At 46.0% G+C, this 25,527-nt stretch overlaps 2 protein-coding genes across 4 annotated transcripts in view; one reads left to right on the forward strand and one right to left on the reverse strand.

Annotated features, from left to right (window-relative positions):
* Nucleotides 1-16,156, reverse strand: part of LOC116693760 (fibulin-7) — a 37,313-nt gene extending 21,157 nt beyond the window's left edge. Inside the window, exons 1-6 of the mRNA XM_032522988.1 lie at nt 15,954-16,156; nt 13,020-13,173; nt 12,028-12,198; nt 11,668-11,943; nt 10,125-10,262; nt 9,898-10,033 (exon numbers count right to left, since the gene is read on the reverse strand). Of these exons, the coding sequence (XP_032378879.1) occupies nt 9,898-10,033; nt 10,125-10,262; nt 11,668-11,943; nt 12,028-12,198; nt 13,020-13,173; nt 15,954-16,037 (959 nt within the window). The 5' untranslated portion in view covers nt 16,038-16,156. The remainder of the gene's footprint in view (nt 1-9,897; nt 10,034-10,124; nt 10,263-11,667; nt 11,944-12,027; nt 12,199-13,019; nt 13,174-15,953) is intronic.
* Nucleotides 1-25,527, forward strand: part of LOC116693755 (mixed lineage kinase domain-like protein) — a 525,120-nt gene that overhangs the window by 156,490 nt on the left and 343,103 nt on the right. The gene's annotated exons all lie outside the window — the stretch shown is intronic.

Below are 25,527 nucleotides of genomic sequence, written 5' to 3' on the forward strand. Positions count from 1 at the left end.
TTTTGGTAATGTCCCGTGTTGTTGGTCCTGTCTCGTTTGTGTTGGTCCTGTTTGTGTTGTTGGTCCTGTCTCGTGTTGTTGGTCCTGTCCTGGGTTGTGGTGGTCTGTCCTGTTGTGTTGTTGGTCCTGTCCTGTGTTGTGTCCTGTTGCTTGCCTGTCCTGTGTTTTTGTCCGTCCTGTGTGTGTTTGGGTCTTTGTGTTTTTGGTCCATCCTGTGTGTTGGGTCCGGTCCTGTGTTGTTGGTCCTGTCCTGTGTTTTTGGTCCTGTTTGTTGTTGGTCCTGTCTTGGTTTTTGGTCCTATCCTGTGTGTTGGTCCTGTCCTGTGTTGTTGGTCCTGCTGTGTTTGTGGTCCTGTTCCTGTGTGTTGGTCTGTTTGTGGTTGGTCCTTTCCTGTGTTTTGGTCCGTCTGTGTTGTGAGTACTTCTCGTGTTTGTTGGTCCTGTCTTGTGTTGTTGTCTGTCCTGTGTTGTGGTCCTGTCCTGTGGTTTTGGTCCTGTCCTGTGTTGTGGGTCCTTTGTCGTGTTTTTGTGTCCTGTCCTGTGTTGTGGTTGGTACTGTCTTGTGTTGTTGGTCCTGTCCTGTGTGTTGTTGGTCCTGTCCGTGTTTTTGTCCTGTGTTGTGTTGTTGGTCGGTGTGTGCTTGTGTTTTTGGTCCTATCCTGTGGTGTTGGTCCGTCTCCGTGTGTTGTTGGTCCTGTCCTGTGTTTTTGGTCTGTCCTGTGTGTGTCCTGTCTTGTGTTTTTGGTTCATCCTGTGGTTGGTCCGGTCCTGGTGTGGTCCGTGTCGTTTTGGTCCTGTGTGTGTGTTGTCATGGCGTGTTTGGCCCCTGTGGTGTTGGTCCTGTCCGTGTTGTGGGTCCTGTCCTGTGTTTGGTCCTGTCCTGGTTCGTTGGTCCTTTTGTGTGTTGGTCCTGTCCTGTGTTTTTGGTCTGTCCTGTGTTGTGGTCCTTCTCGGTTTGGTCGCTTGTTGGTGTTGGTCCTGGTCCTGTGTTGTTGGTCCTGTGGTTTTTGGTCCTGTCCTGTGTTGTGGTGTCCTTTTCGTGTTTTTGGTCCTGTCCTGTGTTGTGTTGTGTCCGTCTTGTGTGTGGTCCTGTCCTGTCCTGTGGTTTGGTCCTGTCCGTGTTTTTGGTCCTTGTTGGTGTGGTGGTCCTGGTTGTGTTTTTGGTCCTATCTGTGGTTGTTGGTGCCTGTCCTGGTTGTTGGTCCTGTCCTGTGTTTTTGGTCCTGTCCTGTGTGTTTGGTCTGCTGTGTTGTTGGTCCGTCCTGTGTTTGTGGTCTGTCCTGTGTTGTTGGTCCTTTCTCGTGTTGTTGGTCCTGTCTTGTGTTGTTGGTCCTGTCCTGTGTTGTTGGTCCTGTCCTGTGTTTTGGGCCTGTCCTGTTGTTGTGGCCTTTCTGTTGTTTTGGTTGTCCTGTGATTGTTGGTCTGTCCTGTGTTGTTGGTCCGTGTCCTGTGTTTTTGGTCCTGTCTGTGTTGTGTTGTGGCCTTTCTCGTGTTTTGGTCCTGTCCTGTGTTGTGTTGTTGGTCCTGTCTTGTGTGTGGTCCGTCCTGTCCTGGTGTGGTCCGTCTTGTGTTGTTGTTCTATCCTGTATTGTTGGTCACGTCCTGTGTTCCCTGCGTGTCTTGTGTTTCGTTTCTGCTTATTTTGAAGTCTGGTTTATGTCTCGTCCTGTCTTTAGTTAACTTCCTGTGTCTTCCGCTCTTGTGATTACCTGATGTTTTCCACCTGCTTCCCCCCTCTTGTAACCACGCCTCTCATTACCTCGTACACCTTGTGTATTAATGTGTGTGCGTCCCTCGTCTCTTGTCAGATGTTTTATCACTCTGTGTCTTTGTTCCCTGCACGTGCTCCTTCCTGACTTTTGTTCCTGTTCCCTTTACTCGTGTCCCCCGCTCGAGTCTTCACGCCTTTTTTTTGCTCTTCTCCTTCCCTGGACCCTTTGGATTCTTGTATTTTTTTGGATTTGCTGTGTGGTTTTGCTCCCTGTGTGTTCCTTGGACTTTTCATTGAATAAATCCCCTGTGCACCTGCTCGCTGCCTCACTCCTTCATCTCTGTTTTTGTGTCTCACTTCCCATGACCATCACAGACTGGACTGCAATGACACATGGGAGCGAGGAAGAAGCTTCAGACAGTAAGATACAAATAGGGATGTAAAAAGCTCCAAAAACATTGAAAAAATTAAAAAAATGTCAATAAAAAAAAAAAAAAACAGGTAGAAAAAAGCACAAAGAATTCAAATGGTTTTATGGATGTTACTACTATCATGTTTTCCTACATCGGTACGGTTTTAACTGAACATCCTTAACTTCACATGGTTTATATTGTGTGGAGTATGCTGTTTTTTTATATACTATGGTGTGGAGATTTTGTAGCTTTGCAGCAGTGAAACAACGAGAGTGAGGATGTGATTCGGGCGGGCGGTGTGCGGTTACATTGGTGACGTCTTGATGTACGTGGCGTTCTTCACGTGAGACTCCACCGCGGCACACTGGAAACCTCGTAGGTGTTCACACACACCTGGTCCGCTGTGGCAGTTGTGCATCCGGTTTTCCACACTCGTCGAAATCTGACGGAGCAGAGGAGCACAGAGCGTAGTATTACCAAAGACTCTAAACCCCCACCCCCTCCCTCCGTCAGCTGACCTTTGACCCTGACTGTGCAGCTGCTGCCGTCCCTGGCGAGGTCTAGACGTCCGGACAGAAGCAGTGGAAGCTGCCGGGTGTGTGGACACACTGTGGGACGCAGAGCCGGCCGGGCGGCCCAGAGGAAACAGACGGCACTCATCGATGTCTGAAACACACACAGAAGAAGTAGTAGAAGTAGTATCAACGCTTCTAAGAACTGGGTTACGATACCGTACGAAAACGATTGCACGCCAATTTGTACACATAATACTAATAAAACCTTTTATTTGTAATGCACTGTACATTTAACAAATCTCAAGGCTAACAGGTAGATCATAAAGCAAGTAAAAACATTGTGGTAATGTTATATATATATAATATATATATAAATATATATACATACATACATACATGCTATGATATTCACCGACAGCCAGCCGGCACGTAAAGTGTTAATCTTAGTGGTATAACAGTTTAAAAGTTAATAAATAACTATTTCCTCAACACCTTAGTTAATCGTGTATTTATAAATATAGAAAATTAAAATATGCATCAGAAAAAGCTTGGGCTGTTCTGACGTTGACAGATGGTAGATCATTTTGTTTAATGAACTATCATTAAAGTTGAGTTTTTAGCCGAGAGAAAAGGTAACTATGATCGGGTACACGGCACCGCAAGGACCCTGCAGGACCTGAGGTTGAAAAAATAGCGTTCATGCAGCCCAAACCAGTAAGTTAAGAACAAACCAAAACTGCACGAAAAAAAAGATCGTGGTTCACATTAACACGCAGCTGGAAACAAACTAGGTGATCCTAGGAATCCTAGGTGAGGGGTGTATTCCCTGGGACACATGTGTTTTGATGACCCAAACATCCACCCTGACCTCCTCCCTACGTGGTCCGAAGCGTTCTAAACGGAAGTCAATGTGGTGCATACATAATAATAAGGTTGGGTACGTGTGATACACCCTTGAGGGATACATTATCACCAGTGGTAACGTTTAGTAACGAATTTCAGGGTGTTACTAGTCAGACAACATAGCAATGTTAGAAGCGGGAAACAAAAGGGCGGAACCAAAGTGCGGGAATCGTCACAACGCGCGGCGTTTCAGTGACGGACACTTCCCACGTTCTCAAGGTTTGGACGTACGAGAAGCGGTTCAGTCACTCACTTGCTGTCTCTGAATTTGTTTTCACCGGTGCATATCCTCAAGAGTTTGAGGTGAATCCAAAGTCACATAAAAGCATTTGTTAACTACAGTTATCTAACGTTTGAAAACTCGTAACCCCCATCGTACCATACAAGTAACAATCGGATATGTCATGAATGGTCTGAGAAACGCATCGTATCAGTAAGGAATATTAGAATTGGAGAGACATAGTGGGAGGAGGAGGGAGGGAGGGAGGACGGGTGTTGTGGATATAAGGGTCGAAACACACCCAATGACCGATGGGTACCGCCTGCATGACATCAAACCCGCCTGCCAAGGCGTGTATTCACTTAAGGTGAATGAAGGTGAGAAGCATTTTAGTATGTGTTGTAATTCAATATCTGTTACCTGTGCATGATGTTGTCGCGGCCTGATATGGTGAAGCCCACCGCACATTGAAGCGGGTGGGAGCCCAGGAAGGTGGTGAGTGAGACGGACGGACGGAGGAGGGCGGGGAGAAGACGTGGGTGATTAAGGAGAGAATGAGGAGGTTGTGGATGCTGCAAGGAGGTGCGGCGAGGAGGAGGAGGAGGATTGCTAGACAGAGCAGCCGGAGCACAGAAAGGGCAGGCAGCGAGGCATCAGGAGAGAAGGGAGGCCAGTGAGTACCGGCTGCGTTGAGGGCCTTGAAACAATAGATCAGAAAAACCAAGATTCAGAGATCTCCGGTACCGAACCAGTCTCAATAATCACGGTCCTGTATCGGTACTCACTCTGCTCACAGTGGCTGCTGGCCGCTCACCCTAGAGATCAAGGAACACTCGGGTGCGTGGGCCCTCAGCTCTAGCACAGGCTTGCACAGAAGTGGATCTCATGCCCGATGCGCGAAAACCACCTGTCCAGTCGCGCCTGAGCGGGGGGTTCTGGTTTGGAGCAGGTTGGCCTGGGAGCACAGAAGACTTCAGAACGTCATGTTAACCCCTTAAAGACAATCCGTCTCAATAGTTTAAGTTATCTTGATTGCTTTAATTAATGCATGTTTTGAAAACCCCGATATGACGGGTGCAGCAGCACGGAGTGTGTGCAGACTGACGTGCACGGGGCTTTCCCACTGAGCTTAAACATCAGTCTGTGCATAGTCTTAGAGCCTTGAAGGCCTCTTAACAACACAGTAACTCAAACCGGTCTCTAACCCAGACACTGTTACTGGTGTTCCACCTTAGTTATTCTTATTCTCATCATTCTCAAATCCCTATTCCAGAAACTGTTCATATGTCATATTGTAACTATAAGAATTACATACCATATTATCAGACATCCTTTGTCACTAGAGCCCCCATTAAATATATGATATACATGTTCACCCTGCATCACTATGGAGCACTTCGTCACCGCACTATGTTCCCATATTGGTTCTGTTTAGATTAGTCTATATTTAGTGTGCTCAGTCAGCCGCGTAGCTGCTAACAGGCGAGCTAGCTACCGCAGGATGGAGACAGGGGATGGAATTTTTAAAACTCGCGTGAAAATGCATCTGTTGTCATGGTAAGGGACCGCTGTTCGTCCTGCCGATCATTGTTAATTGATTTTTGAGTCGTTAAGAGGAAACAAAGTCTCTCTAAAACTGCCAAACTGTCACGGATTTACATCCTGATTGGCTTTACCCTCTGCGGTTCCAAATCGCGTACTTTTTCTTTATCTTTCACTATGTTTTTGCACCAGCAAACCACACTACTTCATCATACTATTGGCGGTGGAACGTTTGCCCTCACCCGCCTGTCTTGAAGATCGCCATCTGTGCTGTGTGTAGGGCGCATCCATCTCTTACCTGAGGAGCGCAGGCCCTGCCTAGGTAACGACGCCTCGTGGACCGCCAGCATTTCTCACTGACCGCGCGGTCAGCAGGTCGTGGGTGACGGGAAACTCCTGTGGACGGGACGAGGACAGGATCGAGGACGGACTCGATGCTGCCGGAGGTCTCACAACAGGAAGATTGATACATTTTGGTGAACCCACGAGTTTTGGGGGGAGTGTTACGTGTCAAGGCCATGGCAGTGTAATAAATGAAAAAATAATTTGTGTTCTGCCCCCCGGATTTGGACTGCACTCCAAATGTATTAGGGTTACTTCCTTTCCTTCCAAGTTTCATGAAAATCAGACGCTTGTTCTTTTTTTGTGTAATACCTCACGACAAGTCAAACTGAATCCAAAACCCAGTCATACAGGCTCCAGGTGCTTTCGGTAACCCTTGTGTTGTCCTCCGGGTCAAAAATGGCGTATTCCTTTAGAAGATAACAATCCTGATAAAACCAGAGTTTTTTAAAACGTCTCGATGTAAAAGTTATTCCTGTCGGGCCACCCCGATAGACCAGTTGGTCAGAGCGGGTGCCCATGTAAGAGGTTTCTCTCGGACGCCCCGGCCCGCGTGCCTCAACTTTAGAAAGAAACCCCAGGTTGCCCCAAGTAAAGCTAATAGCTAATTTTTGGCTACCAGCCGCATTGTTGTTTTGGGCCCTCATTTTAACCCTGTTATTGCCTGTATTCTCATGAATCTCTAGTATCTTTCAGCCGTCCGTGGTCCTAGATTGGTTAGCTAGCTAGCAACCCGGTAGCACGGTGCTGCGGGCGCTACAGTAGTAATCTTTAGTTCAGATAAATCTGGAGGTTGACACATTGAGAAGGATCATGATTCTGACGGTAGCATCAATAGATTCGTCGAGCATATGTGGTCGTGGACCACATTGTGGCGGTGAGTCGTGATTTCTGACGCATCGTGAACGCATTATGATAGTTGAATCGATTCAAAATCGGTTGACAGGAAGTGGAGACTTATCAAAAACCGTCCGGTGCCGGTGAAGATTCACCCCTGCCATCCCAGTTATCACAAAGAAGAAAGCCGACAACCATACGCCGGTTGTCCTCTCGTCTCCTGTGCTGCAGTGCAGTTCCAGGTGTGAGATCTACACGGGTTGAGGTTTTTGGGCGCGGCTGCAGTAACACCTGAGTGAGACCTGGACACGAGCCCGGCGCTGACCCCCCACCACTGCCCCCAGCCGTCTAACCTGAGCCGGAACAACTGCTACCTGACCTACCACTCACCTGCTGCTCACCGTGACACATACACACAGATGGTCGGTGTGTGCTTGCGCTCGGATGTGCTTTTCGGCATGTGCATGTTGGTACACTTGTTGTGTTGCCCACTGAGGATGCGGTCAAAGAAATTGTACTCAGGTCACATGTTGCAGGGTGGACTTCAAGGCATTTATGATGGGTCAAAGCCAAGTAAGTCCTAAGGAGATTAATCAAATAAGTCACATTTAATTAGTTGAATTCAGTTCAGTTCGTTGGGACTACAGAACGATAACTCAGTTTTGTTAGCCTAAATCCTCGATTGTCTGGATCAAACAGACTTACATTTCCAGACCAGCCTGACATGGCGCAATGTCAGGCTTGTCCCATCTGGTGGTTATATCAATATATATGAGTAGGGGAACTTCAGTTCAACTGTTGAGTTGGACCACCACGGGCATCAATGATGCGTAAGACCTACGGAGGAATAACTCACATAATTCAGCACTTAATCACACTTAATTTCCAGCATTCTGTGAATTTGACTCCTTCTCTGCATTCAAGTCATGCTTAAATGTCAATTTATGTAAAAGGTGGAAAACATCACTGGCTCATTAACAAAATACAGAACTACTGGATATAAGAAAGGTAGGGCGAATTATTTTTTTTCCAAAGTAATTTTATACTCAACCTTATATAGATTATTACAGGCTGTATTGGGAGATAAAAAGGTATAGCAGGTTGACCATTTTGTCTTGCTTGTAAAACAGAACAAAAACACACCCTTCCAACCGTTGCCCTCACCCACCTCCCCTTTAACCGATAGCTGACATGTATCTTACATTTGTGTAACTGCCCCCCCCATCTCCTCCCCATAAGGAGGTGGGGGGGGGGGTGGTGGACTAACAATGGCTCGGATAGATTGCTTGCATAAGAAAAGATGGGGTCGAGGTTATGTAATTCCTTCGGACAGTATGTAGGCTGCTGTATTTTCATAATTGATTCTCCTTTTAGATTAACTTTCTGACATCATTGGCTATCCCACTGACCCCCCCCCCCCCAAAAAATCACACACATGCATGCCCCAAGGCAGATGGTATCTCTTCTTTCCGGCCCAAAGCGAGACTAACATGGTCAGTCACGCATCAACAGCGCAATGGCGTCGTTTTTCACCAAAAAGCCAAGGTGACGTCCTCAAATGTTCGTTTGTCCACAACCAAAAGAGATTCATTTAACGTCTCAGAGGAAGAAGAGAGAAACTAGAAATATTCCATTATACAACGCTGACATAAGGGAAATTTCCCTTTTTTTCGATCACAATTACAAAATGTTGGCGACATCGTTTAGGCGGACAAACTAGCTAGCTCCAATTTTGACAAAGCTAGAAATTTGAGCATCGACACTTCTTTTCTGGCTTTCTGGTGGAATCTTCCTGCACAACGTTTATGTGCAAAATGTCTTTTATTGTGGATAAGGGTATTAATAGCTGCCAATGTCCAGTTATTTGATTATGGTTGTAACCCCCACCAAAAATTACGCCTTGCTTTTGAGTCCACGTTGTTTCAGTCATAGGACGTTCTGCGTGTAGGATCACAGAAACATCATCGTAAAGGAACAGGACGTCCCGCTCTGTAGGAAAGGCTTGGTAAATACACAGCCACACACACCACGGCTGCAACATGTCACAGTCACCGGGACTCACACTGAGCAGAAGAAAGGACGCGTGGACGAGACAGCCGACAAAAATCCACGACGACCCCGCGCTTCATTCCCACTCCAACAGACCTCCTCATGTGCCTCCGATGCAGTCGTGGGTTCTCGAGCCTCCTCATTCTCCTCTGAAAGTAAACCACCTCCTCTACGTTCGGTTCTTTTTTTTGTTTCGAGGGCACTAATGCCAAATTTCTCCTCGCATACTCACTCCTCGCCCTCCCGCCCTCAACCCTACCACTCTCCGCCTTCCGCGTTTTGACCAGCATAGGTGTTGAAGGAGGAGGAGAGAGGCTACCACATCTGGCCAAACGCCTTGCCACTGTTTTTTTATGTTTTCGGATCACTCACCATCCCCAGGAATAGACTCTCAAATGAGAAGGAAAGTCCGCTGCTGATGCTCGTTGTTGGTCCTGTCTTGTGTTGTTGGTCCTGTCCTGTCCTGTGTTGTTGGTCCTGTCTTGTGTTGTTGGTTCTATCCTGTATTGTTGGTCACGTCCTGTGTCCCCCTGAGTGTCTGTGTGTTCTGTTTCCTGCTTTATTTTGAAGTCTGGTTTATGTCTCGTCCTGTCTTTAGTTCTACTTCCTGTGTCTTCCCGCTCTTGTGATTACCTGATGTTTTCCACCTGCTTCCCTGCCCTCTTGTTACCCGCCTCTCATTACCTCGTCACCTTGTGTATTTAATGTGTGTGCGTCCCTCGTCTCTTGTCAGATCGTTTTATCCCTCTTGTGTCTTTGTTCCCTGCCGTGCCTCTTCCTGACTTTTGTTCCTGTTCCCTTTACTCGTGTCCCCCCGCTCGAGTCTTCACTGCCTTTGTTTTTGCCTCTTCTCCTTCCCTGGACCCATTTGGATTCTTGTATTTTTTGGATTTTGCTGTGTGGTTTTGCTCCCTGTGTGTTCCTTGGACTTTTCATTGAATAAATCCCTGTGCACCTGCTCCTGCCTGCCTCCTCCTCATCTCTGTTTTTGGGTCCTCACTTCGCCCTACCATCACAGACTGGACTGCAATGACACATGGGAGCGAGGAAGAAGCTTTCAGAACAGTAAGATACAAAATAGGATGTAAAAAGCTCCAAAAACATTGAAAAAAATTACAAAAATGTCAATAAAAAAAAAAAAAAGCGTAGAAAAAAGCACAAAGAATTCAAATGGTTATAGGATGTTACTACTATCATGTTTTCCTACATAGTGTACAGGTTTTTAACTGAACATCTTTAACTTCACATGGTTCATATTGTGTGGATGTATGCTGTTTTTTTATATACTATGGTGTGGAGATTTGTAGCTTTGCAGCAGTGAAACAACGGAGAGTGAGGATGTGATTCGGGGCGGTGTGCGGTTACATTGGTGACGTCTTGATGTACGTGGCGTTCTTCACGTGAGGACACTCCACCGCGGCACACTGGAAACCTCCGTAGGTGTTCACACACACCTGGTCCGCTGTGCAGTTGTGCATCCGGTTTTCACACTCGTCGAAATCTGAGGAGCAGAGGAGCACAGAGGCGTTAGTTACCAAACGACTCTAAACCCCCACCCCCTCCCTCCGTCAAGATGACCTTTGACCTCTGACCTGTGCAGCTGCGGCCGTCCCTGGCGAGGTCGTAGCCGTCCGGACAGAAGCAGTGGAAGCTGCCGGGCGTGTTGACACACTGGTGGACGCAGAGCCGGCCGGGCTGGCCCAGAGGAAACAGACGGCACTCATCGATGTCTGAAACACACACAGAAGAAGTAGTAGAAGTAGTAGTCAACGCTTCTAATGAACTGGGTTTACGATATCGTACGAAAACGCATGCACGCCAATTTGTACGATAATACTAATAAAACATTTTATTTGTAATGCACTTTACATTTAAACAAATCTCAAAGTGCTACAGGTAAGATCATAAAAGCAAGGTAAAAAACATCTGTGTATATATATATATATATATATATATATATATATATATATATATATATATATATACATACATACATACATGCTATGATATTACACCGACAGCCAGCCGGTCACGTAAAGTGTTAATCTTAGTGGTATTAACAATTTAAAAGTTACTAAAATAACTATTTCCTCAACACCTTAGTTAATCGTGTATTTAAATAAGAAAATTAAAATATGCATCAGAAAAAGCTTTGGGCTGTTCTGACGGTTGCAGATGGTAGATCATTTTGTTTAATGAAAATATCATTAAAGTTGAGTTTTTAGCCGAGAAAAGCTAACTATGAGTCGGGTACACGGCACCGCAAGGACCCTGCAGGACCTGAGGTTGAAAAAATGAGCGTCATGCAGCCAAACCAGTTAAGTTTAAGAACCAAAACTGCACAGAAAAAAGATCGTGGTTCACATTAACACGCAGCTGGGAAACAAACTAGGTGATCCTAGGAATCCTAGGTGAGGGGCTTGTGTATTCCCTGGGACACAATGTGTTTGATGACCCAAACATCCACCCTGACCTCCTCCCTACGTGGTCCGAAGCGTTCTTAAACGGAAGTCAATGTGGTGCATACAGTAATAAATAGGTTGTACGTGTGATACACCCTTAAGGGATACTTTAATAACCAGTGTAGCGTTTAGTACGAATTTCAGGTGTTACTAGTCAAGACAATAGCAATGTAGCAGGGAAACAAAAAGGGCGGAACCAAAGTGCGGGAATCAGTACACCGCGCGGCGTTCAGGTGACGGACACCTTCCCCGTCTCTCAGAGATTTGGCGACGAAGAAGGCGGTTCATTCACTCACTTGCTGTCTCTGAAATTCTGTTTTCCAGGGTTCTATCCTCAAGAGTTGAGTGGTGAATCCAAGTCAACATAAAATCATTTGTTACTCCAGTTATCTACGTTTGAAACTCGTAACATATACATACAAGTAACAATCGTGATATGCATGAATGGTTCATGAGAACAGCCTCGTAGTAGTAGAAGTATTAGTCATTGGAGAGACATAGTGGGAGGGAGGGAGGGAGGGAAGGAGGGTGTTGTGGATAAGGGTCGAAACACCCAATGACCGATGGGTACCGCCTGATGACATCAACCCCGCCTGGCCAAGGCTGTATTCACTTAAGGTGAATGAAGGTGAGAAGCATTTTCAGATGTGTTTGTAATCTACATATTCGTTACCTGTGCAGATGTTGTTGTCGCGGCCTGATATGGTGAAGCCCACGTCACATGTGCAGCGGGTGGAGCCCAGGAAGTGGGTGCAGTGAGACGGACGGACGGAGGAGGGCGGGGAGGAAGACGTGGGTGATGTAGAGGAGACGGGAGGAGGTGAGGATGCTGCAGAGGAGGTGGAGGAGGAGGAGGAGGAGGATGCTGACAGAGCAGCCGAGACAGGGAAGGAGGAGGCAGGAGCAGCAGGAGAGAAGGAGGCCAGGGAGTCCCTGCTGCTGTTGAGGGCTGAAAATAGAAGAAAAAACAAGACTTCAGAGATCTCCTGGTACCGAACCAGTCTCAGAATCACGGTCCTGTATCGGTACTCACGTCTGCACATTGGCTGCTGGCCGCTCCACCTCAGAGAATCAAGGCACACTCGGGTGCGTGGGCCAATCAGCTCGTAGCCAGGCTTGCACAGGAAGTGGATCTCATGCCCGATGCCGAAAACCCTGCCCAGTCTGCGGCCATGAGCGGGGGGTTCTGGTTTGGAGCAGGTTGCTGGGAGCACAAGAAGACGGTCAGACGTCATTTACCCTCTTAAAGACAATTCCGGCCAATAGTTTAAGTTAATCTTGATTGCTTTAATTAATGCATGTTTGAAAACCCCGATCTGAACGGGTGCAGGCAGCACGGAGTGTGTGCAGCTACGTGCACGGGCTTCCACTGAGCTTAAACATCAGTCTGTGCTAGTTTTAGAGCCTTAGAGCCTCTTAACAGACACAGAACTTCAACACTGTCTCTAACCAGCACCTGTTACTGGTGTTCCACTTATTATTTCTTATTTCTTCATCATTCTCATACTCTATTCCAGAACTGTTCATACTGTTCATATTGTAATATAATAACATAATACCATTTATTCCAGCATCCTTTGCACTATGCCCCACATTTAAAATAATAACTATCACATTTCACCCCTGCATACTATGCACTCCTCACCGCACTATTGTCTCCATATTGTTTCTGTTTAGATTACGTATATATTAGTGTGCTAGCAGCCGCTAGCTGCTAACAGGGCGAGCTAGCTACCGGCAGGATGGAGACAGGGAATGTGAATTTAAACGTCTGAGTTGAAAATGCATCTTGTTGTCACGTAAGGGCCCTGTTCGTCCTGCACAGATGCATTTTAATTGCATTTTGTGTCTGTTAAGAGGAACAAAGTCTCTCTAAAACCTGCCAACGTCACGGATGTTACATCCATGATTGTTTACCCTCTGCGGTTCCAAATCGCGTACTTTTTCTTTTTACTTTCACTATGTTTTGCAACAGCAAACACACTACTTCATCATAACTATTGTGCTGTGAACGTTGCCCCTCACCGCCTGTCTTGAAGATCGCCATGGTGCTGTTGTGTAGGGCGCTCATCTTCTTCCTGAGGGAGCGCAGGCCCTGCTGGTACGACGCCTCGTGGACCGCCAGCATCTTCTCCACCTGCCGCAGCGAGTTCAGCAGGTCGTGGGTGGAGGGACACTCCTGTGGACGGGGACGAGGACAGGTCAGAGGACGGACTCCGATGCTGCCGGAGGTCTCACAACAGGTGAAGATGTGATACATTTGGTGAACCCACTTGTTTGAGTGTTACGTGTCAAGGCCATCTGGCAGTGTTAATAACAGTGAAAAATAATTTGTGTGTCTGCCCCAGGATTTGGACTTGCACTAAAAATGTATTGGGTTCTTCCTTCCTTCCCAAGTTTCATGAAAATCAGACCTGTTCTTTTTTTTGTAATCCTACACGACAATCAAACTGAACCAAAACCCAGTTCATCCGTCCAGGATGCTTAACCCTTGTGTTGTCCTCCCGGGTCAAAAATGGTCGTATTCCTTTAGAAGTAAACAACTGATAAACAGAGTCTTTAAACGCTTCAGATGTAAAGTTATTCACTGTCGGGCACCCAGATAGCTCAGTTGGTAGAGCGGGTGCCCATGTATAGAGGTTTACTCCTCGACGCAGCCGGCCCGCGTTGCCTCTAATTTAGAAAGAACCCCAGCGTTGCCCCAAGTTAAAAGCTAACTAGCTAGTTTTGGCTACCAGCCCTATTGTTGTTTTGGGCCCTATTTTAACCCTGTTATTAGCCTGTATTCTATGAATCTCTAGTTAATCTTCAGCCGCCGTGTCCTAGTTGTTTAGCTAGCTAGCAAGCCGTGCAACGGTGCTGCGGGCGCTACAGTATTAATCTTTCAGTTCAGATAAATCTGGAGGTGACACTTTGAGACGCATCATGATTCGTGACGCATCATGATTCGTGACGCATTGTGGTTCGTGACACATTGTGGCGGATCGTGATTTCTGACGCATCGTGACGCATTATGATATTGAATCGATTCAAATCGTTGACAGGAAGTGGTAATCTAATCAAAACCGTGGTGCCGGTGAAGATTCACAGCCCTGACATACAGTTATCAAGAAGAAGAAGCCGACACCAGACGGCCGGTCCTCTCCGTCTCCTGTCTGCAGTGGGTTCCAGGTGTGAGATCTATACACGGGGTTGAGGTTTTTGGAGCGGCTGCAGTAACACCTGAGTGAGACCTGGACCCGAGCCCGCCGCTGACCCCCCAGCCGCTGACCCCCAGCCGCTAACCTGAGCCGGCCGCTGACCTCCCGCTCACGGCTGCCCTCACCGTGACACAACACAAAGGACCTGTTTGTGTGTTCGGAGGCTTTTCGCTGGTTTGTTTTGGACAGGCAGTGCGTCACTGGTGGTCACACGAGAGGGTGAACTTCAGTTCAACATGTTGCAGTGGACTTACAAGGCATTTAATGATGGGTCATAAGACCAAGAAGCCCTAAGAGAAATTAATCAAATAAGTCAACATTTAATTAGGTTGAATTCAGTTCAGTTCCGTTGGGACACGAATAACTCCAGTTAGTTGTTACCTCCTCATTAGTCTGGATCAACAGACGTACATTTCCAGGACCAAGCCTGACATGGCGCCAGATGTCAGGCTTTGTCCCTCTCTGGTGGTTATATCAATATATTGAGAGGGTGAACTTCAGTTCAACATGTTGGAGTGCACCCACAGGGCATTCAATGATGCGTAAGACCCTACGGGGAAATAATCACATAATTCAGCACTTAATCAACACTTAATTTCCAGCATTCTGGTGAATTTGAACTTCTTCTGCATCAAGTCATGCTGGAAATGTCTTAATTTATGTAAAGGGAAACACAGGGCATTAAAAAAATACAGAAACATACTGGAATATAATGAAGTAGGGCAATGTATTTTTTTTTTCCAAAGTAATTTTATTACTCAAACCTTATAAGATTATTACAGGCTGTATTGGGAATAATAAAGGATAGCAGGTTTGACATTTTTCTTGCTTTTTAAAACAGAACAAAAACACACCCATTCCCACCCGTGCCCTCCCTCCACCCCCCTTTAACCAGATACTGAACATGTATCTTCCATTTGTCTAACTTGCCCCCCCCATCTCCCTCCCTCAAGAAGGAGGTGGGGGGGGGGGTGACTACCAATGGCTCAGGATAGATGGTTTGCATAAGAAAAGAGGGGGTCCGAGGTTTTATGTAATTTCTTCTGACAGTATGTAAGGCTCTGTATTTTCATATATTTATTCTCCTTTTAGATTAACTTTTCTGACTCATTTGACGTTATCTCCACTGAGTCAACACACATGCATGCCCAGGCGTGATTTACTCCTTCCTTTCCGGCAAAGCGAGACTACCTGGTCAATAACGGCATCAACAGCGAAATGGTCGTTCAGTTTTTCCCAAAAAGCCCAAGGTGACGTCCTCAAATGTCTCGTTTTGTCCACAACTCAAAAGAGATTCAGTTTACTGTCTCAGAGGAGAGAAGAAACTAGAAAATATTCACATTTAACAAGCTGACATCAGGGAAATTTCCCTTTTTTTTCATACACAATTACAAAATAGTTGGCGACATAGTTTTAGGCGACAACTTGAGATCTCCACTTTTGAACAAAGTAGAAATTTTGAGCATCATACACTTCATTTTCTGCTTTCTGGTGAATCTTCCTGCAACTTTTTATGGTGCAAATGTCTTTATTTGTGTTAAGGGTATTATAATGCAATGGCCAGTTTTGATTATTGGTTGTAACCCCCACCAAAATTACGCCTATGCTTTGAGTCACAGTGTTTCAGCATAGTGAGTTCTGCTTGTAGGACTCACAGAAACAAGTCCATCGTAAAGGAAATGGACGTCCCGCCTCTGTAGAAAAGTGAAATCCACCACACAAACACGGCTGCTAACATGTCACAGTCACCTGGACTCACCTGAGCAGAAGAGAAGGACGCGTGACGGAGACACAGCATCACCACGACGACCCCGGCGCTCTTCATCCCAAACAGGACCTCCATGCTCGTCCCGATGCAGCTCTGGGTTCTTCAGACTCCTCAGCTCCTCTGAAAGTAAACCACCTCCTCTACGTCGGTTCCTTTTTTTTTTTCGAGGGCACTTGCCAAATTTCTCCTCTGCTCACTCACCCTCCGCCCTCCGCCCTCCACCCTCCACTCTCCGCCTTCCGCCGTTGCCAGATATGTTGAAGGAGGAGGAGGAGAGAGGCTCCCACATCTGGCCAACACTTTGCCACTTTTTTTTGTTTTTGGATCCATCAGCATCCCCAGGAATAGACTCTCAAATTAGAAGGAAAAGTCCGCTGCTGCTGCTGCGGGCGTCTTTTTAATCATCATCATCATCCACAAACAACAGAGCAGCTACATTTCACTGACTGCTTCAGATTCCCTCTCCGGCTCAGGAATGTCACTCCGGCTCCAATCACAGCAGCTTTTTTTCCTAAGTCTTAAACTTGATGTCTTGCAGGATAATGTGCTGTGGTTCCTTAATGACAGGGCGGACATATCTGCTGATAAGTCACATACTCTCTGTATATATGAAGTATGATAATGGCAGAGTGTGAACACTTTAATCATCTGTGTCTTCTAAATTTAGACGTTTGTGAATTGAATGGAGCAATTAAAAAGCAAAGGGGTTGTATTGAATTTACTGAAAGGGATTTTTATTCTTTTTACCAAAACAAGGCCCGTGGATGTTGTTGAAAACTTCTTCAATTTGAAGGAAGCATGAAGTATGTAACAATATAAAACTGTATTCAAACTGAAGCTTTTCTGAAGGATGGATGGAGAGATGGATGGATGGATAGATGATGGCTGGATGGATAGATGGATGGATAGATGATGGAGAGATGGCTGGATGGATGGATGGATGGAGAGATGCGTGGATAATGGATGTATGGCGAGATGCTGGATGGATGGAATAGAGATGGAGAGATGGCTTTTCTGGATGGATGGAGATGATGCTGGATGGATGGATAGATGATGGAGAGATGGCTATGGATGGATGGGGGAATGGATGGAGAAATGCTGGATGGATGGATGTATGGAGGATGCTGGGAGGGATGGATAGATGCTGGAGGAGGAGAGGGATGGATGGATGGAGAGGAGAGATGTGGATGGAGGATGGATGGAGAGATGATGGATGGATGGATAGATGATGGAGAGATGCTGGATGGCTGGATGGATGGGAAATGCTGGATGGATGGGATGTAGTGAGAGAGAGATGCTGGATGGATGGATAGAGGATGGGAGAAGACGTGGCTGATGGATGGAGGAATGGATAGATGGGCTGGGATGGAACGTGTATGGATGGATGGATGGAGAGATGCTGGATGGATGGATAGATGATGGAGAAATGGCTGGATGGATGGATAGATGCTGGATGGATGGATAGATGCTGGATGGATGAGTGATGGACAGATGGATCGATGATAGATAGATAGATAGATAGATAGATAGATAGATAGATAGAGACCACCCACTTGTAATTCCCCAAAATAACATGATTGATTCCAACGCTCTTTGCCAAGTACAAATCTCTTTAGAAAGCAGAAATAGGAATATATTGAGACTAAATTAAGAGGTGGTTGATGATAATCACAGACTGGAATATGTCAACTTTTACTCAACACTATTCAAAACACCTTCCATTTGTTTTACAATGCTATAAATTGAATAAGACCCAAAATTAATGAACGTAGAGATTTGTACTGGCAAAGAGCGTTGGAATCAATCATGTTATTTTGGGGAATTACAAGTGGGTGGTCTCTATCTATCTATCTTCTATCTATCTATCTATCTATCTATCATCGATCCATCTGTTCCCATCACTCATCCATCCAGCATCTATCCATCCATCCAGCTCTATCCATCCATCCAGCATTTCTCCATCATCTATTCCATCCACCAGCATCTCTCCATCCATCCTCCATCCAGCATCTCTCCATCCATCCATCCATCCAGCCCATCTCTCCATCCATCCTCCATCCATCCAGCCATCTCTCCATCATCTATCCATCCATCCAGCATCTCTCCATACATCATCCATCCATCCAGCATTTCTCCTCCATCCATCCATCCAGCCATCTCCCATCATCTATCCTCCATCCCGCATCTCTCCATCCATCCATCATCCAGCTCTACTCCATCATCCATCCATCCAGCCATCTCCATCTCTATCATCCATCCCAGCTCTCCAATCCATCCATCCAGCATTTTCTCCATCCATCCATCCATCCAGCCATCTCTCCATCTCTATCCTCCATCAGCATCTCTCCCTCCATCCAGCCATCTCATCTCTTCCATCCATCCAGCATCTCGCCATACATCCATTATCCGCATCTCTCCATCCATCCATCCAACCAGCCATCTCTCATCCATCCATCCATCCACCATCTCTCCATCATCTATCCATCCATCTATCCATCCAGCCATCATCTATCCATCCATCCATCTCTTCCACCTTCAGAAAAGCTTCAGTTTGAATACAGTTTTATATTGTTACATACTTCATGCTTCCTTCAAATTGAAGAAGTTTTCAACAACATCCACGGGCCTTGTTTTGGTAAAAAGAATAAAATTCCCTTTCATTAAATTCAATACAACCCCTTTGCTTTTTAATTGCTCCATTCAATTCACAAACGTCTAAATTTAGAAGACACAGATATTAAAGTGTCACACTCTGCCATTATCATACTTCATATATACAGAGAGTATGTGACTTATCAGCAGATATGTCCGCCCTGTCATTAAGGAACCACAGCACATTATCCTGCAGACTCAAGTTTAAGACTTGAAAAAAGCTGCTGTGATTGGAGCCGAGTGGACATTCCTGAGCCGAGAGGGAATCTGAAGCAGTCAGTGAAATGTAGCTGCTCTGTTGTTTGTTGATGATGATGATGATTAAAAAGACGCCCGAGCAGCAGCACCGGACTTTTCCTTCTATTTGAGAGTCTATTCCTGGGGATGCGGATGGATCCAAAACAAAAAAAGTGGCAAAGTGTTGGCCAGATGGGGACCTCTCTCCTCCTCCCCTTCAACATATCTGGCAACGGCGGAAGGCGGAGAGTGATTGTGGAGGGCGGAGGGCGGAGGGTGATTGAGCAGAGGAGAAATTTGGCAAGTGCCCTCGAAAAAAAAAAGGAACCGACGTAGAGGAGGTGGTTTACTTTCAAGGAGCTGAGGATCTGAAGAACCCGAGCTGCATCGGTACGAGCATGGAGGTCCTGTTTGGGATGAAGAGCGCCGGGGTCGTCGTGGTGATGCTGTGTCTCCGTCAGCGTCCTTCTCTTCTGCTCAGGTGAGTCCTGTACTGTGACATGTTGCAGCCGTGTTTGTGTGGTGGATTTCCACTTTCTACAGAGGCGGGACGTCCATTTCCTTTACGATGGACTTGTTTCTGTGAGTCCCACAAGCAGAACTCACTATGCTGAAACACTGTGACTCAAAGCATAGGCTAATTTTGGGGTGGGGTTCACACCATAATCAAAACTGGCCATTGCTTATAATACCCTTAAACACAATAAGACATTTGCCCATAAAAGTTGCGGAAGATTCACCAGAAAGCAGAAAATGAAGTGTAGATGCTCAAATTTTCTACTTTGTTCAAAGTGGAGATCTCAAGTTGTCGCCTAAACAATGTCGCCAACTATTTTGTAATTGTGTATGAAAAAAAAGGGAAATTCCCTGATTCAGCTTGTTAAATGTGAATATTTTCTAGTTTCTTCTCTCCTCGTGAGACAGTAACGGAATCTCTTTTGATTGTGGACAAACGAGACATTTGAGGACGTCACCTTGGGCTTTTTGGGAAAAACTGAACGACCATTTCGCTGTTAGTGCCGTTATTGACCAGGTAGTCTCGCTTTGCCGGAAAGGAGGAGTAAATCACGCCTGGGCATGCATGTGTGTTGACTCAGTGGAGATAACGTCAAATGAGTCAGAAAGTTAATAACTAAAGGAGAATAAATATATGAAAATACAGAGCCTTACATACTGTCAGAAGAAATTACATAAAACCTCGACCCCCTCTTTTCTTATGCAACCATCTATCCGAGCCATTGGTAGTCACCCCCCCCCCCACCTCCTTCTTGAGGGAGGGAATGGGGGGGCAAGTTTAGACAAATGGAAGATACATGTTCAGTATCTGGTTAAGAGGGGGTGGAGGGAGGGCAACGGTGGGAATGGGTGTGTTTTTGTTCTGTTTTAAAACGCAAGAAAAATGTCAACCTGCTATCCTTTATTATTCCCAATACAGCCTGTAATAATCTTATAAGTTTTGAGTATAAAATTACTTTGGAAAAACAAAAATACATTGCCCTACTTCATTATTCCAGTATGTTTCTGTATTTTTTTAATGCCCTGTGTTTCCCTTTACATAAATTAAGACATTTCCAGCATGACTTGATGCAAGAATTCAAATTCACCAGAATTGGGAAATTAAGTGTTGATTTAAGTGCTGAATTATGTGATTATTTCCCCGTAGGGTCTTACGCATCATGATGCCCTGTGGTGCACTCCAACATGTTGACTGAAGTTCACCCTCTCAATATATGATATAACCACCAGAGAGGACAAAGCCTGACATCTGGCGCCATGTCAGGCTTGTCCTGGAAATGTACGTCTGTTGATCCAGACTATGATGAGGTAACAACTAACTGGAGTATTCGTGTTCCCAACGGAACTGAACTGATTCAACTAATTAATTGGACTTATTTGATTAATTTCTCTTAGGGCTTTGGTCTTATGACCCATCATTAAATGCCTTGTAAGTCCACTGCAACATGTTGAACGTGAAGTTCACCCCTCTCGTGTGACCACCAGTTGACGCACTGCCTGTCCCAAACAACACCACCCGAAAAGCCTCCAACACCCAAACAGGTCCTTTGTGTTGTGTCACGGTGAGGGCCAGCCGTGAGCGGAGGTCCGGCGGCCGGCTCAGGTTCGGCTGGGGGTCAGCGGCTGGGGGTCAGCGGCGCTCGGTCCAGGTCTCACTCAGGTGTTACTGCAGCCGCTCCAAAAACCTCAACCCCTGTATAGATCTCACACCTGGAACCCACTGCAGACAGGAGACGGAGAGGACCGGCCGTCTGGTGTCGGCTTTCTTCTTCTTGATAACTGTATGTCAGGGCTGTGATCTTCACCGGCACCACGGTTTTGATTAGATTACCACTTCCTGTCACGATTGAATCGATTCAATCTCAATATGCGTCACGATGCGTCAGAAATCACGATCCGCCACAATGTGTCACGAACCCAATGCGTCACGAATCATGATGCGACCCTGAATCATGATGCGTCTCAAAGTGTCACCTCCAGATTTATCTGAACTTGAAAATTATACTGTAGCGCCCGCAGCACCGTTGCACGGCTTGCTAGCTAGCTAAACCAACTAGGACCACGGCGGCTGAAATTAACTAGAGATTCTAGAATACAGCTAATACAGGGTTAAAATAGGGCCCAAAACAACAAGGCTGGTAGCCAAAACTAGCTATTAGCTTTTAACTTGGGGCAACGCTGGTTCTTTCTAAATTAGAGGCACGCGGGGGCCGCTGCTGTCGAGGAGTAAACCTCTATACATGGGCACCCCCGCTCACCAACTGCTATCTGGTGCCGCCAGTGATAACTTTCCATCTAAGGCTTTTAAAACTCTGTTTATCAGTTGTTTACTTCTAAAGGTATCCTCCATTTTTGACCCTGAGGACACACAAGGGTTAAGCATCCTGGACGGATGAACTGGGTTTTGGTTCAGTTTGATGCGTGTAGGATTCACCAAAAAAGAACACAGTTGTCTAATTTTCATGAAACTTGGGAAGGAAGGAAGAACCCAATACATTTTAGTGCAAGTCCAAATCCGGTGCAGACACACAAATTTATTTTTCACTGTTATTAACACTGCCAGATGGCCTTGACACGTAACACTCAAACAAGTGGTTCACAAATGTATCACATCTTCACCTGTTGTGGACCTCCGCAGCATCGGAGTCCGTCCTCTGACCGTCCTCTTCCCCTCCCACAGGATTGTCCTCCACCCACGACCTGCTGAACTCGCTGCGGCAGGTGGAGAAGATGCTGGCGGTCCCACGAGGCGTCGTACCAGCAGGGCCCGCTCCTCTCAGGAAGAAGATGACGCCCCTACACACACACACCATGGGCGATCTTCAACAGCGGTGAGGGCAAACGTTTCACAGCACAATAGTTTATGGAAGTAGTGTGTTTGCTGTGTGCAAAACATAGTGAAAGATAAAAAGAAAAAGTACGCATTTGGAACCGCAGAGGTAAACACATGGATGTAACATCCTTGACGTTGGCAGGTTTTAGAGAGACTTTGTTCCTCTTAACAGAACAAAATCAATTAAAATGTCATCTGTGCAGGACGAACAGGCCCTTACTGGACAACAAGATGCATTTCAACTCATACTTTAAATTCACATTCCCTGTCTCCATCCTCGGTAGCTAGCTCGCCCTGTTAGCAGCTAGCGGCTGCTAGCCCCCTAATATATACTAATCTAAACAGAACAATATGGAGACACTAGTGCGGTGAGGAGTGCATAGTATGCGGGTGAAATGTATAGTTATTATTTTAAATGGGGGCATAGTGCAAAGGATTGCTGGAATAAATGGTATTATGTTTATTATATACAATATGAACATTTGAACAGTTCTGGAATAGCGTATGGATGATGAAGAAATAAATAATAAAGGGAAACCAGTAACAGGTGCTGGTTAGAGACGTGTTGAAGTTTCTGTGTCTGTTAGAGGCTCTAGCTCTAAACTAGCACCGACTGATGTTAAGCTCAGTGGAAGCCCGTGCACGTAGCTGCACACACTCCGTGCTGCCGGCACCCGTTCGATCGGGTTTTCAAACCTGCATTAATAAAGCATCACGATTAACTTAAACATTGCCGAATTGTCTTTAAGAGGTGTAAATGACGATCTGACCGTCTTCTTGTGCTCCCAGCAACCTGCTCCAAACCAGAACCCCCCGCTCATGCCGCAGACTGGGCAGGGTTTCGGCATCGGTGCAAGATCCCCTTCCTGTGCAAGCCTGGCTACGAGCTTTGGCCCACCACACGAGTGGCCTTGTTCTCTAGAGGTGAGCGGCCAGCATCCAATGTGCAGACTTGGTACGATAACAGGACCGTGATTCTGAGACTGTTTCGGGTACCAGATCTCTGAAGCTTTGTTTTTTCTTTCTATTTCACCCTCAACGCAGCAGATGGACTCCTGCCGCTCCTTCTCTCCTGCTGCTCCTGCCAGTCCTCCTTCCTGTTCTCGGCTGCTCTGTCAGCATCCTCCTCCTCCTCCTCCGCCACCTCCCTGCAGCATCCTCACCTCCTCCCTCTCCTTACTCACCACGTCTTCCTCCCCCGCCCTCCTCCGTCCGTCCTCTCACTGCACCCATTCCTGGGCTCCACCCGCTGCCATGTACTGGGCTTCCCCATATCCGGCCGCACAACAACATCTGCACAGGTAACGAATTGTATTACAAACACATCTGAAATGCTTCTCACCTTCATTCACCTAAGTAATACCGCCTTGGCCAGTCGGGGTTGATGTCATCAGGCGGTACCCATCGGTCATGTGGTGTGTTTCGACCCTTATCCCCCAACACCCCCTTCCCTCCCTCCCTCCTCCCACTATGTCTCTCCAATGACTAATACTTCTACTACTATCAGGCCGGTTCTCATGAACCATTCATGCATCCGCGATTGTTACTTTGTATGTATATGTTACGAGTTTCAACGTAATAACGTGGAGTAACAAATGATTTTATGTTGACTTGGATTCACCACTCAACTCTTGAGGATAGAACCCTGGAAAAACAGAATTTCAGAGACAGCAAGTGAGTGAATGAACCCCTTCTTCGTCGCCAAAGTCTCTGAGAGACGGGGAAGGTGTCCGTCACCTGAACGCCGCGCGTGGTCTGAGATTCCCGCACTTTGGTTCCGCCCTTTTTTTTCCTCCTGCTACATTGCTATTGTCTTGACTAGTACACACCTGAAATTCGTCCTAAACGCTACACGGGTTATTAATGTATCCCTTAAGGGTGTATCACACGTACAACCTATTTATTACTGTATGCACCACATTGACTTCCCGTTTAAGAACGCTTCGGACCACTGTAGGTGGTCAGGGGGATGTTGGGTCATCAAAACACATTGTGTCCCAGGAATACACAAGCCCCTCACCTAGATTCCTAGGATCACCTAGTTTGTTCCCCGCTGCGTGTTAATGTGAACCACGATCTTTTTTCTGTGCAGTTTTGGTTCCTTAAACTTAACTTTTTCTGCATGACCCTCATTTTTTCAACCTCAGGTCCTGCAGGGTCTTGCGGTGCCGTGTACCCGATTCATGTACACTTTTCTCGGCTAAAACTCAACTTTAATGTATTTTCATTAAACAAAATGATCTACCATCTGCAACCGTCAGAAACGCCAAACTTTTTCTGATTCATATTTTAATTTTCTATTTAAATACACGATTAACTAAGGTGTTTAGGAAAGTTATTTTAAGTACTTTTAAAACTGTTAATACCACTAGATAACCATTTACGTGACCGGCTGGCTGTCGGGTAATATCATGCATGTATGTATTGTATGTATAATATATATTATATATATATATATTATACATACACACAGATGTTTTTTACCTTGCTTTATGATCTACCTGTAGCACTTTGAGATTGTTTTAAGGTAAAGTGCATTACAAATAAAATGTTTTATTAGTATTATCGTACAAATTGGCGTGCAGGCGTTTTCGTACGATATCGTAAACCCATTCATTAGAACGTTGACTACTCCTCTAACTACTTCTTCTGTGTGTGTTTTCAGACATCGATGAGTGCCGTCTGTTTCCTCGGCCGCCCGGCCGGCTCTGTCGTCCACCAGTGTGTCAACACGCCCGGCAGCTTCCACTGCTTTCGGCTTCGTCCCGGATCTGCTACGACCTCGCCAGGGACGGCCGCAGCTGCACAGGTCAAGAGGTCAAAGGTCAATCTGACGGAGGGAGGGGGTGGGGGTTAGTAGTCGTTTGGTAACTAACGCCTCTTTGCTCCTCTGCTCCTCAGATTTCGACGAGTGTGAAAACCGATGCACAACTGCACAGCGGACCTGTGTGTGACACCTACGGAGGTTTCCAGTGTGCCGCGTTGGATTGCCTCACGTGGAGAACGCCACGTACATCAGAGCGTCACCAATGTCCCGCCACACCGCCCCGAATCCACATCCTCACTCTCCGTTGTTTTCACTGCTGCAAAGCTACAAATCTCCACACCATAGTATTAAAAAAAACAGCATACACCACACAATATAACCATGTGAAGTTAAGTGTTCATTTAAAACCCTGTACACTATGTGAAAACATGATAGTAGTAACATCCTATACCCTTTGAATTCTTTGTCTCTTTTTTCTTACCTTTTTTTTTTTTTTTTATTGACATTTTGTAATTTTTTTTCAATGTTTTGAGCTTTTTAACATCCTATTTTGTATCTTA

Source organism: Etheostoma spectabile, chromosome 8 (genome assembly GCF_008692095.1).
Source record: "Etheostoma spectabile isolate EspeVRDwgs_2016 chromosome 8, UIUC_Espe_1.0, whole genome shotgun sequence".
NCBI lineage: Eukaryota > Metazoa > Chordata > Actinopteri > Perciformes > Percidae > Etheostoma > Etheostoma spectabile.